The sequence below is a fragment of the Bos mutus genome, chromosome 17 (genome assembly GCF_027580195.1).
Source record: "Bos mutus isolate GX-2022 chromosome 17, NWIPB_WYAK_1.1, whole genome shotgun sequence".
NCBI lineage: Eukaryota > Metazoa > Chordata > Mammalia > Artiodactyla > Bovidae > Bos > Bos mutus.
Window position 1 is genome coordinate 70,589,303 of NC_091633.1, and position 26,672 is coordinate 70,615,974.

Below are 26,672 nucleotides of genomic sequence, written 5' to 3' on the forward strand. Positions count from 1 at the left end.
CATTTTTGGTGCAGAAAGCCAGCAGTTGAATGTGTACCTAACACCTCATGCTCTACTGCCTTAGCAAAGAAAGAAAAACAAAACATATACACATATACACACAAACACACAATTTATCTGGTTTACCCATTAAAACTCTGATTTTAAAATTAAAAATACAGAATATGTGATGAGTATCCACTATAAGCTATTCTAAATCATCATGTTCAGATCCAAGCACCATCTCATAGTTGAAGCTGGTTTAAATTAATCTGTTGTCTATGTGTAAGTATTTTTGCTATGATTGAAAAAAGTATAATAAAAATTAAAATATTGGTCTCATGTACCTTAAACCCTAAGATGACTCTTGAAAGAACTGTCTCTGGATAAGACAGACTATATATATAGACACATAAAAAGCAAAATAAGAAAAAAAAATCTCTTACCAAGGAGAGGTGACTTCCTCCAGTACCCATCTCTTACTTCAATATAATCATACCAGCACAAACTACTTTTGTATAGGTCCATTGTAGTAAAATTTAAAACAATCTGCAAAATGGAAAAAAAGAATACACAAATTAAAAAGGATTATAATTTCATATGGCTAGGAACCCAGATCTACTGTGCAAACAGACTAATAGCAAATTCTTTTTTTTCTTCCTATATTAGTATCCAATATTTTTTATTTAATAAAACCTAAAAAAAAAATCCATTTTCCCAACTTAATGTCTAACAATTTAGAAGCCCAATGCCAATAAATAAACTATACATTTCAGCAATTAAACCAAACTTCTATAAAGTTAACTGAACAATTGTGAGATGAGAAATCTTTATTTAAACATTTTATTCTGAATTTTCTTAGATAAACATGACAACTATGATTTTGTTATGACTGTGTTTTAATAATTTATTTCAGACATCTATAATTATGTTAAAATAACCACCATGAGCCATATTCCAGGAATATAATATCATTGTGTACTTGAAATGTTTTAAATACAGCTTTAGAATTAAAATTTCTCCATATAACTATAATCAAAGACAGATGTCACTATGCTTCTCTAAATTCAAGAACATATATTCAAAGACGTTTTAAGTTAGAAGATCTTGTACATGACCTTTTATTTTGTACTTTGCTTTGAAATGCTACTTTTCAAGATAATTCAAGGATAACTTAAGGAAAGACAGTTTTCTTACTGCTTTATAAAAAGACTTTACTTTTCAGATAATTAACATTTTTTCAGTTGATTACACCAAAAAGTAGAGGAAAAATGACATAAGAAATGTATATATCTGATGAGGTAAAATTCACTTGAACAATACTTTTTACATTGAAAAACTCATTCTAACTCTATTCTGCTAATAATATCTAAGATGCTTAGGGTGTATAGTGAATGCATTTTTTACGCTAGAAATCAAAATGGACTTTGGCTAAAAGTAAAAAATTATGAATGTTTGAAATACTTCTAATATAAAAATATAGTTTGTAACTGCATAACCAGAATGTTTTTGTGACAATACAAAATCTGAATATAGGAAGACTCTTAAGCATATGAAAAAAATAATGAGTCTTGAATTCCTATTTGCAAAAGTACTACAATTTTTGTGTCAGAAAGCATATACTTCTTTCTTGGCACACTATTTATCAGAAAGGTAAGTACAAACTGTTTCAAGCAATCCTCAACTAATTTACTTCTTCCTATAATGAAGATGGAAACAGTGAGAGACTTTATTTTCTTGGCATCCAAAATCACTGCAGATGGTGATTGCAGCCATGAAATTGAAAGACATTTGCTCCTTGGAAGAAAAGGTATGACAAACCCTGACAGCATATTAAAAAACAGACATTAACTAGCTGTCAAAGGTCCGTCTAGTCAAAGCTATGGTTTTTCTAGTAGTCATTATGAATGTGAGAGTTGGACCATAAAGAAAGCTGAGAGCCAAAGAAATGATGCTTTTGAACTGTGGTGTTGGAGAAGACTCTTGGGAGTCCCTTGGACTGCGAGGAGATCAAACCAGTCAGTCCTGAATATTCATTGGAAGGACTCACTCATTAAAAAAGACCCTGATCCTGGGATTTGATTAAGGTCATACTTGAATGGTGTAGTGGTTTCCCATACTTTCTTCAATTTAAGTCTGAATTTTGCAATAAGGAGTTCATAATCTGAGCCAGAGTCATCTCCTGGTCTTGTAATTAAATTGAAGAAAGTAGGGAAAACCTTACTACTTACATGAGGAGGCCTTATAAACAGCTGAGAAAAAAGAAGCTAAAGGCAAAGGAGAAAAGGAAAGATATACCCATTTGAATGCAGAATTCCAAAGAAGAGCAAGGAGAAATAAGAAAGCCTTCCTCACTGATCAATTGAAAGAAATGGAGGAAAACAATAGAATGGGAAAGACTAGAGATTTCTTCAAGATAATTAGAGATACCAAAGAAATGTTTCTTTACAAGATGGGCACAACAAAGGACAGAAAAGGTATGGACCTAAAGCAGAAGATATTAAGAAAAGGTGGCAAGAATACCCAGAACTGTACAAAAAAGATCTCCATGACCCAGATAATCATGATGGTGTGATCACTTACCTAGAGCCAGACATCCTAAAATGCAAAGTCAAGTGGGCCTCATGAAACATCACTACTAACAAAGCTAGTGGAGGTGATGGAATTCCAGTTGAGCTTTCAAATCCTAAAAGATGATGCTGTGAAAGTGCTGCACTCAATATGCCAGTAAATTTGGAAAACCCAGCAGTGGTCACAGGACTGGAAAAGGTCAGTTTTCATTTCAATCCCAAAGAAAGGCAATGCCAAAAATGTTCAAACTACCACACAATTTCACACATATCACATGCTAGCCAAGTAATTCTCAATATTTTCCAAGCCAGGCTTCAACAGTATGTGAACCATGAACTTCCAGATGTTCAAGATGGATTTAGAAAAGGCAGAGGAACCAGAAATCAAATTGCTAACATCTGCTGGATCATTGAAAAAGCAAGAGAGTTCCAGAAAAACATCTACTTCTGCTTTATCGACTACACCAAAGCCTTTGACTGTGTGGATCACAACAAATTGTGGAGAATTCTTAAAGTGATGGGAATGCCAGACCACCTTACCTACCTCCTGAGAAATGTGTATTCAGGTTAAGAAGCAACAATTAGAACTGGACATGAAACAACAGACTGGTTCCAAATTGGGAAGGGGTATGTCAAGGCTGTAAATTGTCACCCTGTTTATTTAACTTCTATGCAGAGTACATCATGTGAAATGCTGGGCTGGATGAATCACAACCTAGAATCAAGATTGCCAGGAGAAATATCAATAACCTCAGATATGCAGATGACACCACCCTTATGGCAGAAAACGAAGAAGCACTAAAGAGCCTCTTGATGAAAGTGAAAGATGAGAGAGAGAAAGTAGGTTGAAAACTCAACATTCAGAAAACTAAAATCATGGCATCTAGTCCTATCACTTCATGGCAAATAGAAGAGGAAACAATGGAAACAGTGACATACGTTATTTTCTGGGGCTCCAAAATCACTGCAGATGGTGACTGCAGCCATGAAGTGAAAAGCCCTTGGATCTATGACTAACCTAGACAGCATATTAAAAGCTGAGACATTTTGCTGACAAAGGTCTGTCTAGTCAAAGCTATGGTGATAGTTGGACTATAAATAAAGCTGAGTGCCAAATAATTGATGCTTTTGAACTGTGGTGTTAGATAAGACTCTTGAAAGTCCCTTGGACTGCAAGGAGATCATACCAGTCAATCCTAAAGGAAACCAATCCTGAATATTCATTTGAAAGACTGATGCTGAAGCTGAAATTTCCAGTTTGGCCACCTGATGCGAAGAACTGTCTCTTTGGAAAAGACTTTAATGCTGGGAAAGACTGAAGGCAGTAGGGAGAGGTGACAATAGAGGATAAGATTGGATGGCATCACCAACTTGATGGACATGAGTTTGAGCAAGCTCCGGGAGTTGGTGATAGACAGGGAGGCCTGGGTGCTGCTGACTGAACTGAACTGACTGAACTGATGCTTGGAAAGATTGAAGGCAGGAGGTGAAGGGGACAACAGAGGATTAGAAGGTTGGATGGCATCACCGACTCGATGGACATGATTTTGAGCAAGCTCTTGGAGTTGGTGATGGACAGGAAAGCCTTTTGTGCTGCAGTCCATGGGGTCACAAAGAGTCGGACATGACTGCGCAACTGAACTGAACTGAGAATGAAGAAACAACATGAACATAAATATTTTTATGGTATTTTATATCTTTGGAGAAGGAAACATAACCCACTACAGTATTGTTGCCTGGAAAATCTCATGGACAGAGGAGCCTAGCAGGCTGCAGTCCATGGAGTTGCAAGAGTCGGAGATGAATTAGCAACTAAAGAGAGAGAGATTTTATATCTTAGCACCCCAATGATTATTGATGAAATTGTATGTCACAGTTGGTTTTAATTGCCAAATAAATAATCATTTCACAGTGGTAGAAAGTAAGAATTTGTCTAACTATAATGAAAATCGATTGCACCTTACAGTGGTATTAACATTTTACCATTAAATTCAACATTTATCAGTTTTTTTGAACATGTACTTTCTTGATTCCAAGTAGCGAAATCTATCAAGGGTGTGAAAATAGAGACATGATGTTGTTTAAATATAATAGAGTCGGCATGGCATAATTTGGTGTGTTTTAATAAAACTTTTCATTTATTTATTTCTATTTTAGTTATAGTTTTTCCTTTCCTTTGTTTTTTTCTCTGATGTTATTATTCTAAATATTCTAAAAGAATATTTACAAGAATTTCCTAAATATCAAAGGACAAAAGACTTTTTTTCACTCTCTTTTTCAATAATTCTCAATACTTGATTACTAAAATGCATATTTTCTAAACTATTTTCCTGAAATATGTTTGTAATATGTTTGCTCTCCCAACTCTGAATACTAATTCAACATTAGGTTATTCTTAGGATTTAACTGGAAAATAATTCATGGTTTTCCCCCTTAACTTTGTATTTAAGTTTGTTACAAATGTGGAATAATACCACTTTCTGATACGAAGTTTCATTCTCCATTTGTATTCTCCCTACAACAATGAGCAGGTTTCAACTATAATTGATGAGAACTTATTCATTATAGTAGAGATGGAAAACTAGAATACAGATACAAATGGTAGATCTCAAGGTTCTTTTGTGGCTTCCCTCTGGGATATAAAGGAGAGTTTTATAATGGCATGCAAAGAGTTTCAACTTCCTCCTTGGTGAGGAAAAATTCAGCTAAATTGGAGAGATGTGTATGATCAGAATTTACTCAAAATTGAAACAATGTGGTTGGATTGCTTACGATAGTTAATTTTTGAAGCCTGCAACACACACACACACACACAGTTGGAAGGGGGGCTAACTCTAAACAGAACAGTTTCCTATCTTGTTTTTAGTCTTCTATTTTAAACTCCAAGTACTGTGAAGGAACAAAACTGGCCTACTTAAATGTAAAACACAGAGTCCTTTAGAAGCAGAAAATGTAATAATGACAAGTTTTCTAAAGTCAAATCTTAGGGTTCTGATGCAGAAGTAAAACACTGGCCTTTGACTATGGTTACTAGCAGAAGCTATACTTGAATTACAAATCAAAAACACTTGAAAAATATTTGAGTGTTTTAAATTGTGCTATTTTATATAAATATGTTGCATCTTTTTTCAAACAATGATGAAATAAAAACTACCTAGCACAATTACATATATGTTTTATATGTATCTAGTTACCATTTATAATTTATAATTAATCATAGTTCCCTTGGAACTTGGGATTGAGGGAAATACAGGGGACAATTCTAAGATTTCCTGTGATCTATTTGGAGCCTTAGTTGGTATTCTACAAAGTTAAATGGATTCAACTGCTGTGGAGTTTGCTTATTAAGACTTTGTTTTACAATCCTAGAGAGTGAACTGTCTTGAAGAAAGGCAGATCAACAGTCAAGGGACCAGATGTCTGGAAGTCTCTAGAGAAAGATATAATCAGTGAACTGTTGTCAGCACAATTAAGATATTATTGACTACCTAAACAAATTCCATAAGCAGCATAAAAAGACCAATCAAAAAAAGATTTATACTTTATAGTGCTGAGGATGCTCCCCATTTTCAGCACTATAGAAATCTTGTCAATTAGACTATTATTAAATAGTTCTTTATAAAGAAACATTAGAATCAAAGCAGTAAAATAAAATTGATTTCTGGGCTCCATCCAAAAACAGCTTGGACAAGTCTAATAAACTCTCTAGGGGAGATAACTGTTTTCTACTCAGATATGAGACTAGGGGCAAAAGCAGTAAACTATACCCATGGGCCAAATCCAGCTTGCAGCCAGTTTTTGTAAAAAAAATTTTGTTGTACACATTGTTTATGACTGCTTTTATATAATAGTAGAATTAAGTATTTCAACAAACTGTATAGCTGACAAAGCAAAAATATCATTTTTTTACTGTATGTACTCTCTAAAAGATTAACCAAATTCTGAAATAATTAATAATTAAGGTTTTGTTCAGAGCTGAACTATATCATACTAAAGGGAAAATTTACATTTATTTTTATACTAGAAGTTGTTTGCAACTGGGATTCATAAAGCTGAGGTTCAAATTCTAGGTTCTCATTTTGCTAGTTTACTTAAGCTTTCTGAGTTTGAATGAATTCTTGTTATAAAATGGAGATCATCATATAAGACTGATCTCAGCAGAATTAAATCAGAAAAATTTAATTAAATAATGTGTAGAAAAACACTAAGGTAATCTAAATACGTTGTTAAGATTCTCACAGATTATTATTTTCATGGCACATATTTGAACATCTCTCACAATGTAACTCCTAAACAGTTCAGTTCAGTTGGTTCAATCGCTCAGTTGTGTCCAACTCTCTGCAGTCCCCATGGACTGTAGCACACCAGGCCTCCCTGTCCATCACCAACTCCTGGAGTTTAACCAAACACTTACTAAATAAATAAAAGTATTAGGAAACAGTTAGGAAATAAATAAAAACATTAATCTAATTTACCTAATTCAATTATGCTGGAAGACATAAAAACATTAATTTTAAAGTTTTGCAGGAAACTCTACGTGTTAAAGTAAGGGATTCTTAATCTAAAATCTAAAGAAGAATAGATAGGAGAATTTGAGGCCTTGGTTTAAGGCCCTGTTTTACAACAAACCAGTTGTATAACTCAGGCAGATGCTAATTCCATCAGGGATTCATTATATGACAGGTGAAAACCAGGAACTGGATTAGGCTATGAAAATAATTTTTTGCTTAAATGTATATGATAATATATATACATTTTGACATTATGATTTGTCATCACCAGCTGTTCATCAGAACATTTATTATACTTGCCTTTCCTTAATCCCCATTCCACACCTGTACCTAATCAGTTGCCAATTTCTATAGATACTCTGCAATGCATTTGAAAATATTCTCCTACTTCTTTATCACTGTCAGTGCTCTCCATGCTTCTGTGAGTTAATCAATAGCTTCATAAGATATGTTTTGTTTTTCAGCTGTGCTCTTTTGCAATTTATCCTGTACTCTATTACCATTTTAATCCAGGTAAAGTTGAGTTCCCATCATGGTACTGGTGTTGGTGTTTGCATCCAGCCTTACAAATTTTTAAGCCTGGGCTCAAAGATTCTAGGTCATAATCTACTTTTGCTACCTCACTTTCACTATCTCAGAATCTTCATTCCACTCACCCCTGACTCTTGCTATTGGGTCCTGCCAAAGTACCCTGATTTGAGTATTCCTTTATTCAAGGTATACTTAATTCTACTTGGGATTCTGCTTCCCACTTTCCTATTTCTGGAAACTCTTCAAATCTCTCAAACTCTGAATTAAATAATATCCTCTCTTCAGTTGTGTCTGGATCTTCCAACAAGTTTTATCCCTGCAAATCCATGACAAGTTGAGTCTTGCTTTCCTTGGTTAGATTTTAGTTTGCCTATTAAGTTACTAGGCCTTTTTCTTGCTCTATGTTTATAAGATTCTTGATGGCAAAGATTTCTTTCACAAGCCAGAAGATGCATTTATTTTAATAAGATCAAAGATTTTTTCTATACCTAATAATTGCTAAATTTAAGCATTAGCCTTTGGCAATATAAATTTTATATTGTAAATTGACCATATATGTGTAAATCATTAGATTCTGTAAAGAGAGAGTTCTGCAAAATGAGAAGTCAAATGATAGTTTTTAAATAGGCTATACAGGGAAAGAAAAAAAAATTAACTCTAGTTAAGACAAAAGCAATATGCCCTTGTTGAAATGTCAATTGGTTCTAAGGGATGAAAGAATTGATGCTGTGTGCTTCTGTCAGCTCAATATAACTATGTTCCCAGAGGCACATTCTGGGCTACCTCTAGTATTTCCTGTACAGCATCAAGGACAGCCTGGGATTGGATAGGAACTTCTCAGGGGCTATCCAGGTGGCATTAGTAGTAAAGAATCTGCCTGCCAATACAGGAGATGTGGTTAGGTCCCTGGGTCAGAAAGATTCCCTGGAGTAGGAAATGGCAACCCACTCCAGTATTCTTGCCTGGGAAATTCCATGGACAGAGGAGCCTGGTAGGCTATAGTCCATGGGGTCACAAAAGAGTCAGACATGACTGAGTATACACACATGCACATCTTATCTCAGGAGGCTCAGTCCTAGCAAGACATATATGTACATCAACAATCTTATTAGTTTTTACTATGGAAAATAAACATAAAACTTAACATTTTAACTCATTTAAGTATACAGTTCTGTGGCATTAAGTACATTATTCACATTTTTGTGTAACAAAATTCTTATATAAAAATATTTCCCCTGCATATAATAATATATATTTATTGCAGAAATGAAAGGAAGAAGAAATAAAAACCTATCTATAAAACCAACAGGGAGAAATAAGCATTGTGTCAGTATATACTCATCTATAATTTTGTCTCTAATATATATAATTAAAAATAACATATTTTTAAACTGTATACTGAAAACTATAAGACACTGATGAACTAAATTAAAGATGACACAAACAGATGGAGAGATATTCCATATTCATGGGTTGGAAGTATCAGTACTGTGAAAATGCTACCAAATGCAACCTACAGATTCAAAGCAATCCCTATCAAATTATCAATGGCATTTTTCACGGAACTAGAACAAATAATTTCACAATTCATATAGAAATGCAAAAGACCCTGAATAGTCAAAGCAATCTTGAGAAAGAAGAATTTAGCTGGAGGAATCAACTTTCTTGACTTCAGACAATACAACAAAGCTACAGTCATCAAGACAGTAACAGTTCAATTCAGTTTAGTCGTTCAGTCGTGTCCAGCTCTTTGCAACCCCATGAATTGCAGCACGACAGGCCTCTCTGTCCATCACCAACTCCTGGAGTTCACTCAAACTCATGTCCATCAAGTCGGTGATGCCGTCCAGCCATCTCATCCTCTGTCATCCCCTTTCCTCCTGCCCACAATCCCTCCCAGCATCAGAGTCTTTTCCAATGAGTCAACTCTTCACATGAGGTGGCCAAAGTATTGGAGTTTCAGCATCATTCCTTCCAAAGAACACCCAGGGCTGATCTCCTTCAGAATGGACTGGTTGGATCTCCTTGCAGTCCAAGGGACTCTCAAGAGTCTTCTCCAACACCAGAGTTGAAAAGCATCAATTTTCGGAGCTTAGCTTTCTTCACAGTCCAACTCTCACATCCATACATGACTACTGGAAAAACCATAGCCTTGACTAGACGGACCTTTGTTGGCAAAGTAATGTTCGCTTTTCAATATGCTATTAGGTTGGTCATAACTTTCCTTCCAAAGAGTAAGCATCTTTTAATTTCATGGCTGCAGTCACCATCTGCAGGGATTTTGGAGCCCAGAAAAATAAAGTCTGACACTGTTTCCACTGTTTCCCCATCTATTTCCCATGAAATAGATGGGGACCAGGTGCCATGATCTTCGTTTTCTGAATGTTGAGCTTTAAGCCAACTTTTTCACTCTCCACTTTCACTTTCATCAAGAGACTTTTTAGTTCCGCTTCACTTTCTGCCAAAAGAGTGGTGTCATCTGCATATCTGAGGTGATTGATATTTCTCCCGGCAATCTTGATTCCAGCTTGTGCTTCTTCCAGCCCAGCATTTCTCATGATGTACTCTGCATATAATGTAAATAAGCAGGGTGACAATATACAGCCTTGATGTACTCCTTTTCCTATTTGGAGCCAGTCTGTTGTTCCATGTTCACTTCTAACTGTTGCTTCCTGACCTGCATATAGGTTTCTCAAGAGGCAGGTCAGGTGGTCTGGTATTCCCATCTCTTGAAGACTTTTCCACAGTTTACTGTGATCCACGTAGTTAAAGTCTTTGGCATAGTCAATAAAGCAGAAATAGATGTTTTTTTGGAACTCTTCCTTTTTTGATGATCCAGTGGATGTTGGCAATTTGATCTCTGGTTCCTCTGCTTTTTCTAAAACCAGCTTGAACATCTGGAATTTCACAGTTCACATATTGCTGAAGCCTGACTTGGAGAATTTTGAGCATTACTTTACTAGCATGTGAGATGAGTGCAATTGTGTGGTAGTTTGAGCATTCTTTGGCATTGCCTTTCTTTGGGATTGTAATGAAAACTGACCTTGTCGGGTCCTGTGGCCACTGCTGAGTTTTCCAAATTTGCTGGCATATTGAGTGCAGCACTTTCACAGCATCATCTTTCAGGATTTGAAAGCTCATCTGGAATTCCATCACTAGCTTTGTTCATAGTGATGCTTTCTAAGGCTCACTTGACTTCACATTCCAGGATGTCTGGTTCTACATTCATGAACACACCGTTGTGATTATCTTGGTCGTGAAGATCTTTTTTGTACAGTTCTTCTGTGTATTCCTGCCACCTCTTCTTAACATCTGCTTCTGTCCTTTATCAAGCCCATCTTTGCATGAAATGTTCCCTTGGTATCTCTAATTTTCTTGAAGAGATCTCTAGTCTTTCCCATTCTGTTGTTTTCCTCTATTTCTTTGTATTGATCGCTCAGGAAGGCTTTCTTATCTCCTCTTGCTATTCTTTGGAACTCTGCACTCACATGCTTATACCTTTCCTTTTCTCTTTTGCTTTTCACTTCTCTTCTTTTCACAGCTATTTGTAAGGCCTCCCCAGACAGCCATTTTGCTTTTTTGAATTTCTTTTCCATGGGGATGGTCTTGATCCTGGTCCCCTGTACAATGTCACAAACCTCTGTCCATACTTCATCAGGCACTCTCTATCAGATCTAGTCCCTTAAATATATTTCTCACTTCCACTGTATAATCATAAGGGATTTGATTTAGGTCATACCTGAATGGTCTAGTGGCTTTCTCTACTTCAATTTCAGTCTGAATTTGGCAATAAGGAGTTCATGATTTGAGCCACAGTCAGCTCCCAGTCTTGTTTTTGCTGACTGTATAGAGCTTATCCATCTTTGGCTACAAAGAATATAATCAATCTGATTTCGGTGTTGATCATCTGGTGGTGTCCATATGTAGAGTCTTCTTTTGTCTTGTTGGAAGAGGGTGTTTGCTATGAGCAGTGCGTTCTCTTGGCAAAATTCTATTAGCCTTTGCCCTGTTTCATTCCATACTCAAAGGCCAAATTTGCCTGGTACTCCAGGTGTTTCTTGACTTCCAACTTTTTCATTCCAGTACCCTATAATTAAAAGGACATCTTTTTTGGGTGTTAGTTCTAAAAGGTCTTGTAGATCTTCATAGAACCATTCAGCTTCTTCAGCGTTACTGGTTGGGGCATAGACTTGGACTACGGTGATATTGAATGGTTTGCCTTGGAAATGAATAGAGATCATTCTGTCGTTTTTGAGATTGCATCCAAGAACTGCTTTCGGACTTTTTTGTTGACCATGTTAGCTACTCCATTTCTTCTATGGGATTCCTGCCCACAGTAGTAGATAAAATGGTCATCTGAGTTAAATTCATCCATTCCAGTCCATTTAGCTCACTGATTCCTAGAATGTCGACCTTCACTCTTGCCATCTCCTGTTTGACCACTTCCAATTTGCCTTGATTCATGGACCTAACATTCAAGGTTCGTATGCAATATTGGTCTTTACAGCATCGGATCTTGCTTCTATCACCAGTCACATCCACAAATGGGTACTGTTTTTGCTTTGGCTCCTTCCCTTCATTCTTTCGGGAGTTATTTCTCCACTGATCTCCAGTAGCATATTGGGCACCTACCGACCTGGGGAGTTCCTCTTTCAGTATCCTATCATTTGGCCTTTTAATACTGTTCATGGTGTTCTCAAGGCAAGAATACTGTAGTGGTTTGCCATTCCCTTCTCCAGTGGACCACATTCCGTCAGACCTCTCCACCATGCCTGCCCATTTTGGGTGGCCCCACAGGGCATGGCTTAGTTTCATTGAGTTAGACAAGGCTGTGATCCTAGTGTGATTAGATTGACTAGTTTTCTGTGATTATGGTTTCAAGACAGTATGGTACTGGCAAAAAAAATTCCAGAAATATAGACCAATGAACAAGATAGAAAGCCCAGAGATAAACCCACACACCTACAGGAGGAGCATGGTAGACTGCAGTCCCTGGGGTCATGAAGAGTCAGACACGCCTGAGCAACTTCACTTTCACTTTTCACTTTCATGCATTGGAGAAGGAAATGGCAACCCACTCCAGTGTTCTTGCCTGGAGAATCCCAGGGACAGGGGAGCCTGGTGGGCTGCCGTCTTTGGGGTCGCACAGAGTCGGATACGACTGAAGCGACTTAGCAGCAGCAGCAGCGTAGGTACCTTATTTTTGAAAAAGGTAGCAAAAATATACAATGGGGCAAAGATAGCCTCTGCAATAGTGGTGCTGGAAAAACTGGATAGCAACCTGTAAAAGAATGAAATTAGAGCATTTTCTAACACCATTCACAAAGATAAACTCAAAATGGGCTAAAGATTTAAAAGATCAGAAAGTATAAAACTCAGAGGAAAATATAGGCAGAAGACTCTATGACATAAATCACAGCAAGATCCTCTCTGACTCACCTCCTAGAGTAACTGAAATAAGAACAAAAATAAACAAATGAAACCTAAGCAAACTTAAAAGCTTTTGCACAGCAAAGGAAACTTAAAAAAAAAAAAAGTAGAAAAACACTGAGGAAACCAGAAGGGAAAGAGACACGTGTACCCCAATGTTCATCGCAGCACTGTTTATAATAGCCAGGACATGGAAGCAACCTAGATGTCCATCAGCAGATGAATGGATAAGAAAGCTGTGGTACCTATACATAATGGAGTATTACTCAGCCATTAAAAAGATTCATTTGAATCAGTTCTAATGAGGTGGATGAAACTGGAGCCTATTATACAGAGTGAAGTAAGCCAGAAGGAAAAACACCAATACAGTATACTAACGCATATATATGGAATTTAGAAAGATGATAACAATAACCCTGTGTACGAGACAGCAAAAGAGACACTGATGTATGGAACAATCTTATGGACTCTGTGGGAGAGGGAGAGGGTGGGAAGATTTGGGAGAATGGCATTGAAACATGTAAAATATCATGTATGAAACGAGAAACCAGTCCAGGTTCAATGCACGATACTGGATGCTTGGGGCTAGTGCACGGGGACGACCCAGAGGGATGGTATGGGGAGGGAGGAGGGAGGAGGGTTCAGGATGGGGAGCACATGTATACCTGTGATGGATTCATTTTGATATTTGGCAAAACTAATACAATTATGTAAAGTTTAAAAATAAAATAAAATTATTAAAAAAATAAATTTAAAAAAAAGAAAAGAAAAAAAAAACAACCCTCAGATTGGGAGAAAATAATAGCAAATGAAACAACTGACAAAAGATTAATTTCAAAAATACACAAGTAGCCCATACAAGTCACTACCTGAGAAACAAATAACACAATCAGAAAGTGTGAAAAAGACCTAAACAGACATTTCTTCAAAGAAGATATACAGATGGCTAACAAACACATGAAAAGATGCTCAACATTGCTCATTATTAATCAAATCAAAACTAAAATCAGATATTGCCTCACACCTGTCAGAATGGCCATCATCAAAAAATCTACAAACATTAAATGCTGGAGAGGGTATGCAGAAAAGTAAATCCTCCTGCACTGTTGGTGGAAATGTAAATTGATACAGCTAGTATGGAAGACAGTATGGTGATTTCTTAAAAACCTAGGACTAAAACCACTATATGATCCAGAAATCCCACTAATAGGCATATACCCCAAGGAAACCAAAATTGAAAAAAGATGCATGTATCCCAATGTTCATTGTAGTACTATTCACAATAGCTAGGGCATGGAAATAATCTAGATGTCCACTGACAGATGAATGGATAAAGAAGCTGTGGTACATATATGCAATGGAATATTACTCAGCCAAAAAAAGGAATGCATTTAGGTCAGTTCTAATGAGGTGGATGAACCTAGAGGCTATTATACAGAGTGAAGTAAGTAAAAAAGAAAAACAAGTATCATATACTAATGCATATATACAGAATCTAGATAGATGGTACTGTGAAGTTATTTGCAGGGCAGCAAAGGAGACACAGACATAGAGAATAGATTTATGGACATGGTAGGGGGAGGAAGGAGAGGCTGGGATGCGTGGGGACAGTAACATGGAAATTTACATTACCATATGCAAAATACCAAAAGGAATAGCCAAAAGGAATTTGCTGTATGACTCAGGGAACTCAAACTGAGGCTCTGTAACAACCTAGAGGGTTGGGATGGGAAGGGTGATGGGAGGGGGATTCAAGAGGGAAGGGACATATGCATATCTATGATTGATTCATGTTGATGTTGGCAGAAACCAACAAAATTCTGTAAAGTGATTATTCTTCATTTAAAAAATAAATAAATCAAAAATTTTTTTAATTAGATCTTTTCATGCCCATAATTTTTAACCTGTTATTAAATTTACCAATAATTTGAAAACATAACCCTTTAATTCAAGGAAATGAAGTCAATTAAAAAAAATAATGTTTGTAATAAGGGTGTCACAATATTTTAAAATAATAACTCTTGTTCATATTCAGAGAGATAAATTTAGTGACAGCCTTCTAATTTATACCATGTATCATTCCTTCCTCATAAAATAACTTGATAAAGAAATTATCAAATAGACGTTTCACTTTTACATTGGCCAATATGTATTTTTTTTGTAAAATAGAACATTTAGTCCTTAGAAACTCAATCACTGCTCTCTTTTGCTTTCAAATTTTATTTTGTTTTCAATCTTTCATTGTTGTAAGTAGCTATACCTGCACATAACCAGATAATTGCTATAGGATAAATTTCTAGGATAAAGTGTAGCCATGTTTTGCAAAATGTGATACAGGTTACCAAAGTTCTACAGAAAGGTTATTTAAATGTTTAGTTCTAGGAGTTGGGTACTCTTACAATCATTTGATATTGTAATTTTATCTCTTCTTTGAAAATTTGATAAATGAAATACAGCATATCATTTTTGGCTCAATTAGCATTGCTTTGATAAAGAATGACAGTAAACAGTTTAATACATTGATTAAATATCTATTTACCCTGATACAATAAATATTCTATATTCTTAGTCATTGTCTTATATAGTATAAATCTTAATTTATAATAGCTCTTCACATATGTGTAGGATTAATGTTGTCTCATCCATTTGTTTTATAATATTCTTCATTTTGATTTAATATGTATGTTTTCAGTTTTGTAAAAAATTTAGTTGATGTAAGTAGCTCAAAATATTTTACATTTTCTTATTTTCAATTATGTACTCAAGACATCTTTTTCAAAATAAAAAACAAATCACTTATGCTTTCTTGAGAAAAAAATATGCAGTATAAAATGTTTGTTTTTTCAAAAATATTAAAATTATTTTATTCCATATTAAAATTATTTATGGAAATTTCAATCCCAAAGAAGGGCAATGCCAAAGAATGTTCAAATTACCACACAACTGCACTTATTTCACATGCTAGGAAGGTTATGCTCAAAATCCTTGAAGATAGGCTTAAAAGTATGTGAAGTGAGAACATCCAGATAGATGTGCAAGCTGGATTTAGAAAAGGCAGAGGAACGAGAGATCAAATTGCCAATATCTGTTGGATCATGAAAAAAGCAAGGGAATTCCAGAAAAACATCTACTTCTGCTTCATTGACTACACTAAAGCCTTTGATTGTGGAGATCACAACAAACTGTGGAAAATCCTTAAAGAGACGGGCCACCTTAACTGCCTCCTGAGAAACCAGCATGCAGGTCAAGAAGCAACAGAACCAGACATGGAGCAACGGACTGGTTCCAAATTGGGAAAGGAGTACATCAAAGCTGTATATTGTCATCCTGCCTTTTAACATTTATGCAGAGTACATCATGCAAAATGCCAGGCTGGATGAACCTCAAGCTGGAATCAAGATTGCCAGGAGAAATATCAATAACCTCAGATATGCAGATGCCACCACCCTTATGGAAGAAAATAAAGAGGAACTAAAGAGCTTCTTGAAGAAGGCAAAAGAGGAGAGTGAAAAATCAGACTTTAAAAAGCATTAGAAAAAATAAGATCATGTTATCCAGTCCCATCACTTAATGGCAAATAGATGGGGAAACAGTAGAAACAGTGACAGACTTTATTTTCTCGGGCTCCAAAATCACTGCAGATGGTGTCTGCAGCCATGAAATTAAAAGACGTTTGTTCCTTGGAAGTAAAGCTATGAGAAACTTAGACAGCATATTAAAAATCAGAGATATCATTTTGCTGACAAACGCATGTATAGTCCAGTAGTCATATATGGACTTGAAAGTTGGACCATAAAGAAGGCTGACAGCTGAAGAAGATGCTTTCAATCTGTGGTGCTGGAGAAGACTCTTGAGAGGCCCTTGGACAACAAGGAGATAAAACCTAAAGGAGATCAGTCCTGAATATTCATTGGAAGGACTGTAGCTGAAGCTGAAGCTCCAATACTCTGGCCACCTGATGTGAAGAACTGACTCATTGGCAAAGACCCTATGCTGGAAAAGGATGAAGGCAGAGGGAGAAGGAGAACACAGAGGATGAAATGGTTGGATGGCATCATCAACTAAATAGACTTGAGTCTGAGCAAACTCTAGGAGATAGTGAAGATCAGAGAAGCCTGCTATGCTGCAGTCCATGGGGTCTCAAAGAGCTGGACATTACTGAGCAACTAAATAACAACAGCAAAATTTATTGAAAAATTATTTCCCCAATTTCTTTCAGAAATCATCTCTTTAAATGTGTAAATTACAAATCTATTCCCAGAGGCATAATTCTGAGCTTTTTAGGTTAATTCCAGAAGCTTATTTTGACATTACCACAGAATTTGAAATATGAAACAATTTTCTACGATGTTATAGTGTAATTTACTTCCTTTCATTAATTATTTTCCAACTTGCCTTGGTTATTCCACACCTTTTATTTTGTAAATAAACTCTAGAAAAATTTGGTCTGGGTATGAAACAAAATTCTATTGAGAGTTATTTGTAATTACCTTAAAATTCTATATTAGTTTTGGAAAAACTGACAATTGTGATACATCCTACTATACAGTATATAGTTGTGTGTTAGTCCCACAGTAAAGTTTTCTGCTTTCTAAAATCTTTCCTTTTTAATATATCTGTTTTTATTTGTTCACCTCTATACCTGTTTTCTAGTTCATTCTCCTTAATTTTTGAAATAGGAAAACTGGTATTCTTTATAAGTAAAAACATGTAATGATTAGCTCTGCCAAATGTAGTCTATATAATATTAGGCAGATTATTCAATCTTTTCTTAGGCTTAATTTTCTTTATATGTAAAATGGAGATTGCTGCTGCTAAGTCACTTCAGTCGTGTCTGACTCTGTGCGACTCCATAGACCACAGCCCACTAGGCTCCTCTGTCCCTGGGATTCTCCAGGCAAAAATACTGGAATGGGTTGTCATTTTCTTCTCCAATGTATGAAAGTGAAAAGTGAAAGTAAAGTTGCTCAGTCATGCCCGACTCTTAGCGACCCCATGGACTGCAGCCTACCAGGCTCCTCCGTCCATGGGATTTTCCAGGCAAGAGTACTGGAGTGGGTTGACATTGTCTTCTCTGAAAATGGAGATTACTGTCATACTAAGCTCACTGAGGTATGAATAGTTTAGAGATTTGGCATAGCACCTAAAAGCACTTAATAAAGATTAAGTCTATTTATTGTATTAAAAACAAAACATTCTAGTCCTAAACCATCTTTTCATTGTTAAATATATATTAAATTCTAGTGTTACCAGCATTATGGAAAAACTTTTCTTTTCCATTTTGAAATTATTGTGTGCTAAGTCGCTTCAATCATGCCCAACTCTTTGCGACTCTTTGGACTGTAGCCAGGCTCCTCTGTCCATGGATTCTCTAGGTAAGAATACTGGAGTGGGTTGCTGTGCCATCCTTCAGGCGATCTTCCCAACCCAGGGACTGAAGCCATGTCTTGTTTCTCCTGCGCTGGCAGGCAGGTTCTTTCCCACTAGTGCCACCTGGAAAGCCCTTTAATATTACTATTTGATGAACTAACTGATTTTATAAAAATGAATTACTCTGAAATTACTAAATAAAAACATTTGCAATTTTATAAACTATAGAGATTGACCCGATGATATATATATAATAAATATATATAATCATATATAATATATATAGCATACATATGCTATATATATTATATATAGCAATAACGTGTTTATATTTGTATGTGAAGCATTTCATAATTTTTTCATATGTGATATATGACTGCACCTATCAAAAACATGTATAATATCATATATGAAATGAATCACAAGTCCAAATTTGATGCATGATACTGGTTGCTTGAGGCTGGTGCACTGGGACGACCCAGAGGGATGGTATGGGGACAGAGGAGGGAGGGGGGTTCAGGGTGGGGAACACGTGTATACCTGTGGCGGATTCATGTTAATATATGGCAAAACCAATACAATATTGTAAAGTAATTAACCTTCAACTAAAATAAAATAAATTTATATAAAAAAATTTGACTAGCTTTGTCAAACCAATGAAAAGGTTACACACTGTTTCTACAAATAAATTTTATTATATTAGAAGTATCTGAAATTTTACAATTTGAAAAAATTTCATCAGTGATTAGCATCACTCTAAACAAGTTGTTAGCTTATTTTTATATTGTTATTAACTTATTAAATTTCTTGCACTCATTAAATCAGTTTTGATAACTTGAATTTCCAGGATTCTACCCTAAGAAATACTATTTGCAGGGCAGGAATAGAAGTGCGGACATAGAGAACGGACTTGTGGATGCAGTGGGGGAAGGCGAAGGCATGAGGGACTGTGAGCAGCACTGACATATACACACTGCTGTGTGTAAAATAGATAGCCAGCAGGAAGCTACTGTACAGCGCAGGGGACTCAGCTCGGTTCTCTGTGGCCACCTAGAACAGAGGGTGGAGGTGGGAGGGAGACTCAAGATTGAGGGGGTGTGTATATATATATATATATATATATACACATACATATGGCTGATTCATGTTATACAGCAGAAACTAACACAACATTGTAAAGCAATTGTATTCCAATTAAAAAATAAAAAGTATTCCTGCAAATTTTGATTTCTAAGTTGAATATATAGCTAATTATATCTAATGAAATTATATTATCATGAATTCAAGTAGAATTTTTAAAATGGAATATAATATATATATAAAAATTGTAGAAGTGAATGACAATCCACTCCAGTATTCTTGCCTGGAGATTCCTGTGGACCTCTAGAAGAGCCTGGCAGGCCATAGTCCATGGGGTCGCAAAGAGTCAGGTTCAACTGAGGGACTAACACTATATTATATAAAAATATTGAATCACTGTTGTACTTCTGAAATATATAATACTGTAAATCAACTATAATTCTTTAAAATTCACATTTCAAACAGGAAAAATATCACTAAAACAAGCTAAACTGAAAAATTGAATCTAAAATATAAACTATAGGTTAGACAAAATGAGATTTGATGGAAGTCTGAGATGCGAGAAGGAATACTGGATAAAAATATTTGGTAAATCTTCAATAAATGTTGTTGGGAAAAATAGATCTTTATATGTAAGAGTGGAGAAGGAAATGGCAACCCACTCTAGTATTCTTGCCTGGAAAATCCTAGGGACAGAGAAGCCTGGCAGGCTACATAGGATCACAAAGAGTTGGACACAACTGAAGCGACTTAACACACACACACACATACGTGTAAGAGAATGAACTAAGGCTACCATCTTAAGCCATACACAAAAGTTAGCTCGACAATGGATTAAAGACCTATACATAAAAGTCATAATACTAAACCTCCTAGAAGGAAACACAGGGGAAAATCTTCATTAAATTGGATTTGACAATGATTTTTTTGGTTATGACTCCAACAGAATAGGAAACAAGCAAAAAATAGATAATCAGTACTACATTAACTAAAAAGCTTTTGTGAAGCAAAGGAAAAAAATCAACATTGTCAAAAGGCAACTACAGAAAATGACATAATATTTGCAGGTCATATATATGGGGTAAATACATATAAAGAATATATGAAGTACTCATACAGCACAACAAGAAAATTTAAATAATCCAGTTTAAAAAATAGGCAAAAGACTTGAAGAGGCATTTCTCCAAAGATGATGTACAAGTGTTGAATAAACAAAGATAAAGCTTCCAATCATCAGAGAAATGAAAATCAAAACCATAAGGATGGTGACTCACATCCATTAGGGTGGTGACTGTCAAAAGATACGAAAATAATACCTGTTGGTAAAGATTTGGAGAAACTGGACCCCAAGTGCACTGTTGGAGAGATTCTAAAATAGCGCAGCCACTATGAAAAACAATATGAAAGTTCCTCAAAAAATTAAAAATAGAACTGTCAAATGATCCATCAATCCCTGAGAACTTAATATGCATGCTACCGAGAGAGGCTGGAACCTGGACACCTTGCTGTAGTACTGAAATGTTTGTACCTAGACACATTTCTCCCTGAGCAACAAAATACAAAGAACCAATATAGGGCTCAAAATAACTGCATAAAAGTTCAATTAGGGCAATTTCTGGGCAAAGCATAAAAAGAGACCAAAAAGCCCAACTGCCACTTCTGAAGAGCCTAGAGCAAAAGCAGGGTACTGCATATGCCCCCTGCACTCAACACCACCAGAAGTGGGGGCAAACCACTTAAGCCACCCCTCAGGTCTGACCCCTGGACACACTCCTACTTTCACTCCATATAAGTAACAAGCTCACATCCCCTTGGGGAATGAGCAAGCAAAGGAAGCTGTTGTTTGTTCTTGCTTACCTCTGCTGTAACAGGGGCCCATAAAGCCTTGCCTGAATTACTTATCTGGCCTCTAGTAGATTTCTACTTATGGAGGAAAGCCAGGAACTGTGTTAAGTATCACTACAACATGAATAAGATTTGAGGCCATTATGCAAAGTAAAATAAGCCCTCTACAAAAGAATAAACACGGTGTGACTTACTTATATGAGGTATATAAAGTAGTCAGATTCATAAGAAATAGAAAGTAAATCGTGCTTATCCTATCTGAGGGAAAGAAAATTGTTAAAGATGTTTCAGTTTTGCAAGATGAAAAAGTTCTGGAGATATGTTTCACAAAGGGTGTATGTACTTACCATGGCGTAATTGTATGTTTAAAAATGATTAAGGCAGCAATTCACATTGTATGTTTTTTTATCACAAAAAATGTTAGGCAAATATCTGCATATAGTTAAATGTTAATCACAAAAAAAAAAACAATAGCATTTCATTTATTTCAAGAAGAAAAGAAGCTTGAAAACAAAACAAAACAATAGGATGTAACAATGTGAATCATAATCTTATTTTTAGAATCATTTAATGGCTTGGGAGAAGGATAAAGATACTAATTATATATGACTCCATTAAAAGAGTAGGCTAGTAGGAAAAGATACAAAATAACAGAATACACATGTAAAATTTCCAAACCAGTACAGAAAAGAAAAATATAATGAGGGAATTTAAACCATAATTCAATACATAAGAAGGCAAAACAGAAAAACAAACAAACAAAAAACAAAACAGCTGGGACACAGAGAATGAAAAAAGGAAGCCATAATACATCAATAACCATAATAGATGTAACTACAATAAGCAGTCTATCTAAAAACAAAACTTGCTCTCTTAGATTCAAATAAAAAAATAAAATCAAACTATTTTCTGTCTAAAAGTGACATACCTGAGAAATATATCTTGAAAGACTAAATGTGTAAAGTAAGATAAAGATATACCAGGTGAAACATTAATCAAAAGAAAGAAGATTTATTAATATCATAAAAACCAGAGCTTTAACTAAAACATGAATAATGATAGATTCCTTATATAATGATACATTTTATCAGAAAACCAATATTCTAAACTTTAAGTATACAGTATATAATATAGTGTAAAATATTTTAAAACTGTTGTTCCTCAGTCACTAAGTCATGTCCAACTTTTTGAATGCCAGTCTCCTCTGTCCTACTCTATCTCAGATTCGCTAAACTTCATGTCCATTGAGTTGGTTATACTCTGCTGCTCCCTTCTCCTTTTGCCTTCAATCTTTCCCAGCATCAGGTCTTTTCCAATGAGTCACCTCTTTGCATCAGGTGGCCAAAGCATTGGGGCTTCAACTTCAGCATCAGTCCTTCAATGAATATTCAAGGTTGATTTCCTTTAAGAGTGATTGGTTTGATCTACTCCAGTTCAAAGGACTCTCAAGAGTCTTCTCTGACACCACAATTCAAAAGCATCAATTCTTTGGTGCTGAGCCTTCTTTAAGGACCAACTATCACATCCATACATGACTACTGGAAAAACCATAGTTTTGACTCTACCGATGTCTGTAGCAAAGTAATGTCTCTGATTTTTGATATGCTGTCTAGGTTTCTGATAGCATTCCTTCCAAGGAGCAAGTGTGTTTTAATTTCATGGCTGCAGGCACCATTCACAGTGATTATGGAGAAGAAGAAAGTAAAATCTGTCACCATTTCCACTTTTTCCCCTTCTATTTGTCATGAAGGAATGGGACTAGATGCCAAGATCTTAGTTTTTTAAATGTTGATTTTCAATACAACTTTCTCACTCTCCTCTTTTACCTTCATCAAGATGATCTTCGGTTCCTCTTCACTTTCTGCCATTAGTGTAACATCTGACTATCTCAGGTTGTTGATATCTCTGCCAGTAATCTTGATCCCAGTCTGTGAGTAATCTAGTCCAGCATTTTGCATGATGTATTCTGCACAGAAGTTAAACAAGGAGAGCAACAATATACAGCCTTGTATATTGTACTCCTTTCCCACTTTTGAAACAGTCCATCGTTCCACATCCAGGTCTAACTGTTGCAGTTTCTTGACCCTCATACAGGTTTCTCAGGAGACAAGTAAGGGGGTCTGATACTCCTATCTCTTTAAGAATTTTTCAAAGTTTCTTGCAACCCATTTAGTTAAAGGCTTTAGCATCATCAATGAAGCAGAAGTTGATGTTTTTTTTGAACTCCTTGTCTTCTCCATCATCCAAAAAGTATTGGTAATTTGATAATTGGTTCCTCTGCCTCTTCAAAATCCAGCTTGTACATCTGGAAGTTCTTAGTTCACATTCTGCTGAAGCCTTCCTGTTGTTCAATCACTAAGTCATGTCTGACTCTTTGTAACTCCATGAATTACAGCACCACAAGCTTCTCTGTCCTTCACTATCTCCCAGAGTTTGCTCAAATCCATGGCCATTGAGTCAGTGATGCTGTCTAACTATCTCATCCTCTGCCACCCTCTTCTCCTTTTGCCTTCAATCTTTCCCAGAATCAAGATTTTTTCCAGTGAGTTGTCTCTTCCTGTCAGATGGCTAAAGTATTGAGCTTCAATTCAGCATAAGCCCTTCCAAGCAATATTCAGGGTTGATTTCCCTTAAGATTGACTAGTTTGATCTCCTTCAGTCCAAGGGTCTCTCAAGAGTCTTCTCCAGCACCACAGTTTGAAAGCATCTTCTTTGGTGCTCAGTCTGCTTTATGGTCCAAATGTCACATGTGTACATGACTACTGGAAAAACCAGAGCTTTGACTACACGGACTTTGTTGGCAAAGTGAAGTCTCAGCTTTTTAATATGTTGTCTAGTTTTGTCATAGCTTTCCTTCCAAAGAACAAGCATCTTTTAATTTCGTGGCTGCCATCAACATCCACAGTGATTTTGGAGCCACAGAAAATAAAACTGATCTCTGTTTCCACCCTTTCCATTAGCTAGGAAGTAATGGGAACAGATGCCATCATCTGAGTTTTTTTGAATGCTGACTTTCAAGTCAGCTTTTTCACTCTCCTCTTTCACTCTCATTAAGAGGATCTTTAGTTCCTTTTCACTTTCTGCCACTAGAGTAGTATCATCTGTGTACCTGAGGTTGCTGATATTTCTGCCAGCAATTTTGATTCATCAAGCCCAGCATTTCATACGATGTACCTGATGTGAAGAGTTGACTCATTAGAAAGGACCATGATTCTAAGAAAGACTGAAAGCAGGAGAAGAGGACAACAGATGACAAAATGGTTGAAAGGCATCACCAACTCAATGGACATGAGTTTGAGCAAGCTCCAGGAGATGGTGAAGAACAGGGAAGCCTGATGTGCTGCATTCCATGGGGTCACAGAGTCTGACACGACTGAACAACTGAATAACAGTTCTGCATAGAAGTTAAATAAGCAGGGTGACAATATATACACCCTTGTTGTATTCCTTTCCCAATTTGGAACCAGTCTGTTGTTCTGTGCATGGCTTTAATATTGCTTCTTGTCCTGGATCTAGGTTTCTCAGGAGGTAGGTAAGGCGGTCTGGTATTTCCATCTCTTTATTAATTTTCCACAGTTTGTTGTGATCCTCATAGTCAAAGGCTTTAGAGTAGTCAATGAAGCAGGAATAGATGTTTTTCTGCAATTCCTTTACTTTTCCTATGAACCAATGTATGTTGGCAAGTTGATCTCTGGTTCCTCTGCCTTTTCTATATCCAGCTTGTACATCTGGAAGTTATCAGGTCACATACTATTGAAACATAGCTTGAAGGATTTTGAGCATAATCTGGCTAGCATGTGAAATACAGGCAATAGCATGGTAGTCTGAACATTCTTTGGCACTGGGCTTCTTTGGGATTGGAATGAAACTGACCTTTTCCAGTCTGTGGATACTGCTGAGTTTTCCAAATTTGCTGACATATTGAACTCAGAACTTAAACAGCATCGTCTTTTAGGACTAAAAATAGCTCAGCTAGAACTCTGTCATTCTAACTAGCTCTGTCTGTACTAATGCTCCCTAAGGTGAGTGACCACATTATGTGGTTACCGAGTCATTAAGACATTTCTTATAGAGCTCTTCTGTCCCTGTCACGTCCTCACTATTTCTGTTATCATGCCCATCTTTGCATGAGATAGTCCCTTGATATCTCCAATTGTCCTGAAGAGATCTTACTGTTTTCCATTCCATTGTTTTTCTCTATTTCTCTGCATTGTTCTTTTAAGAAGGCCTTCTTATCTTTCCTTGCTATTCTCTGGAACTCTGCATTCAGTTTAGGGTATCTTTCCTTTTCTCCCTTGCCTCTTGCTTCTCTTCCTTTCTCAGCTATTTACAAATGCAAAGCCTTCTCAGACCATTCTGCCCTCATTCATTTTTCTTGGTGATTTAGGTCACTGCCTCCTGTACAATGTTACCAACCTCTGTCCTTAGATCTTCAGACACTCTCTTCCAGATCTAATCTCTTGAAACTATTCATCACTTGTGCTGTATAATATAAGGGATTTGATTAGGATACCTAAATGGTCTAGTGGCTTTCCTTACTTTCTCAGATGGTAAAGAATCCACCTGCAATGGAGGTGACTCAGGTTCAATCCCTGGGTCAGGAAGATCCCCTGGAGAAGAGAATGGCAAACCCACTCCAGTATTCTCGCATGGAAAATCCCAGGGACAGAGGAGCCTGGTGGGCTATGGTCCATGGGCCACAAAGAGTTGGACACAACTGAATGACTGATCCTTTGCAATAAGGAGCTTATCATCTGAACAGTGGTCAGCTCCAGGTCTTATTTTCACTCTCTGTATAGAGTTTCTCCATCTTTGGCTACAAAGAACATAATCAATCTGATTTCAATGTTTACCATCTGGTAATGTCTAAACAAATGGAGATTACACTGTTGTTTTTAAGGTTGCATCCAAGAACTGCATTTTGGACTCTTTTGTTGACCATGAGGGTTCTTCCATTTCTTCTAATGGATTCTTGCCCAAAGTAGTAGATATAATGGTCATCTGAATTAAATTCGCCAAATTCCCATCAATTTAAGCTCACTGATTCCTAAGAGGATAGTGCCTCTCCTGCTTGACCATGTCTAATTTATCTTGATTCATAGACCTAACATTCCACGTTCCTATGCAATACTGTTTTTTACAGCACTTGACTTCACTTTCACCACCAGACACATCCACACCTGAATGCTATTTGCGTTTGGTCCAGCTGCTTCATTCTTATTGGAGCTATTTTTAATGGCCTTCTGCTCTTCCCCAGTAGCATACTGGATACCTTCTGACCTGGGGGGCTCATCTTGTGGAGTCATATCTTTTTGCCATTTCATACTGTCCATGAGGTTCTCCAGGCAATACTACT

At 36.3% G+C, this 26,672-nt stretch overlaps 1 protein-coding gene across 2 annotated transcripts in view; it reads right to left on the reverse strand.

The window, feature by feature from the left end:
- Positions 1-26,672, reverse strand: part of TLL1 (tolloid like 1) — a 323,584-nt gene that overhangs the window by 75,883 nt on the left and 221,029 nt on the right. For both annotated transcript variants that reach the window (XM_005887409.3, XM_070386689.1), the window contains exon 10: positions 426-528. In XM_005887409.3, coding sequence (XP_005887471.2) covers positions 426-528 — 103 coding nt within the window. The remainder of the gene's footprint in view (positions 1-425; positions 529-26,672) is intronic.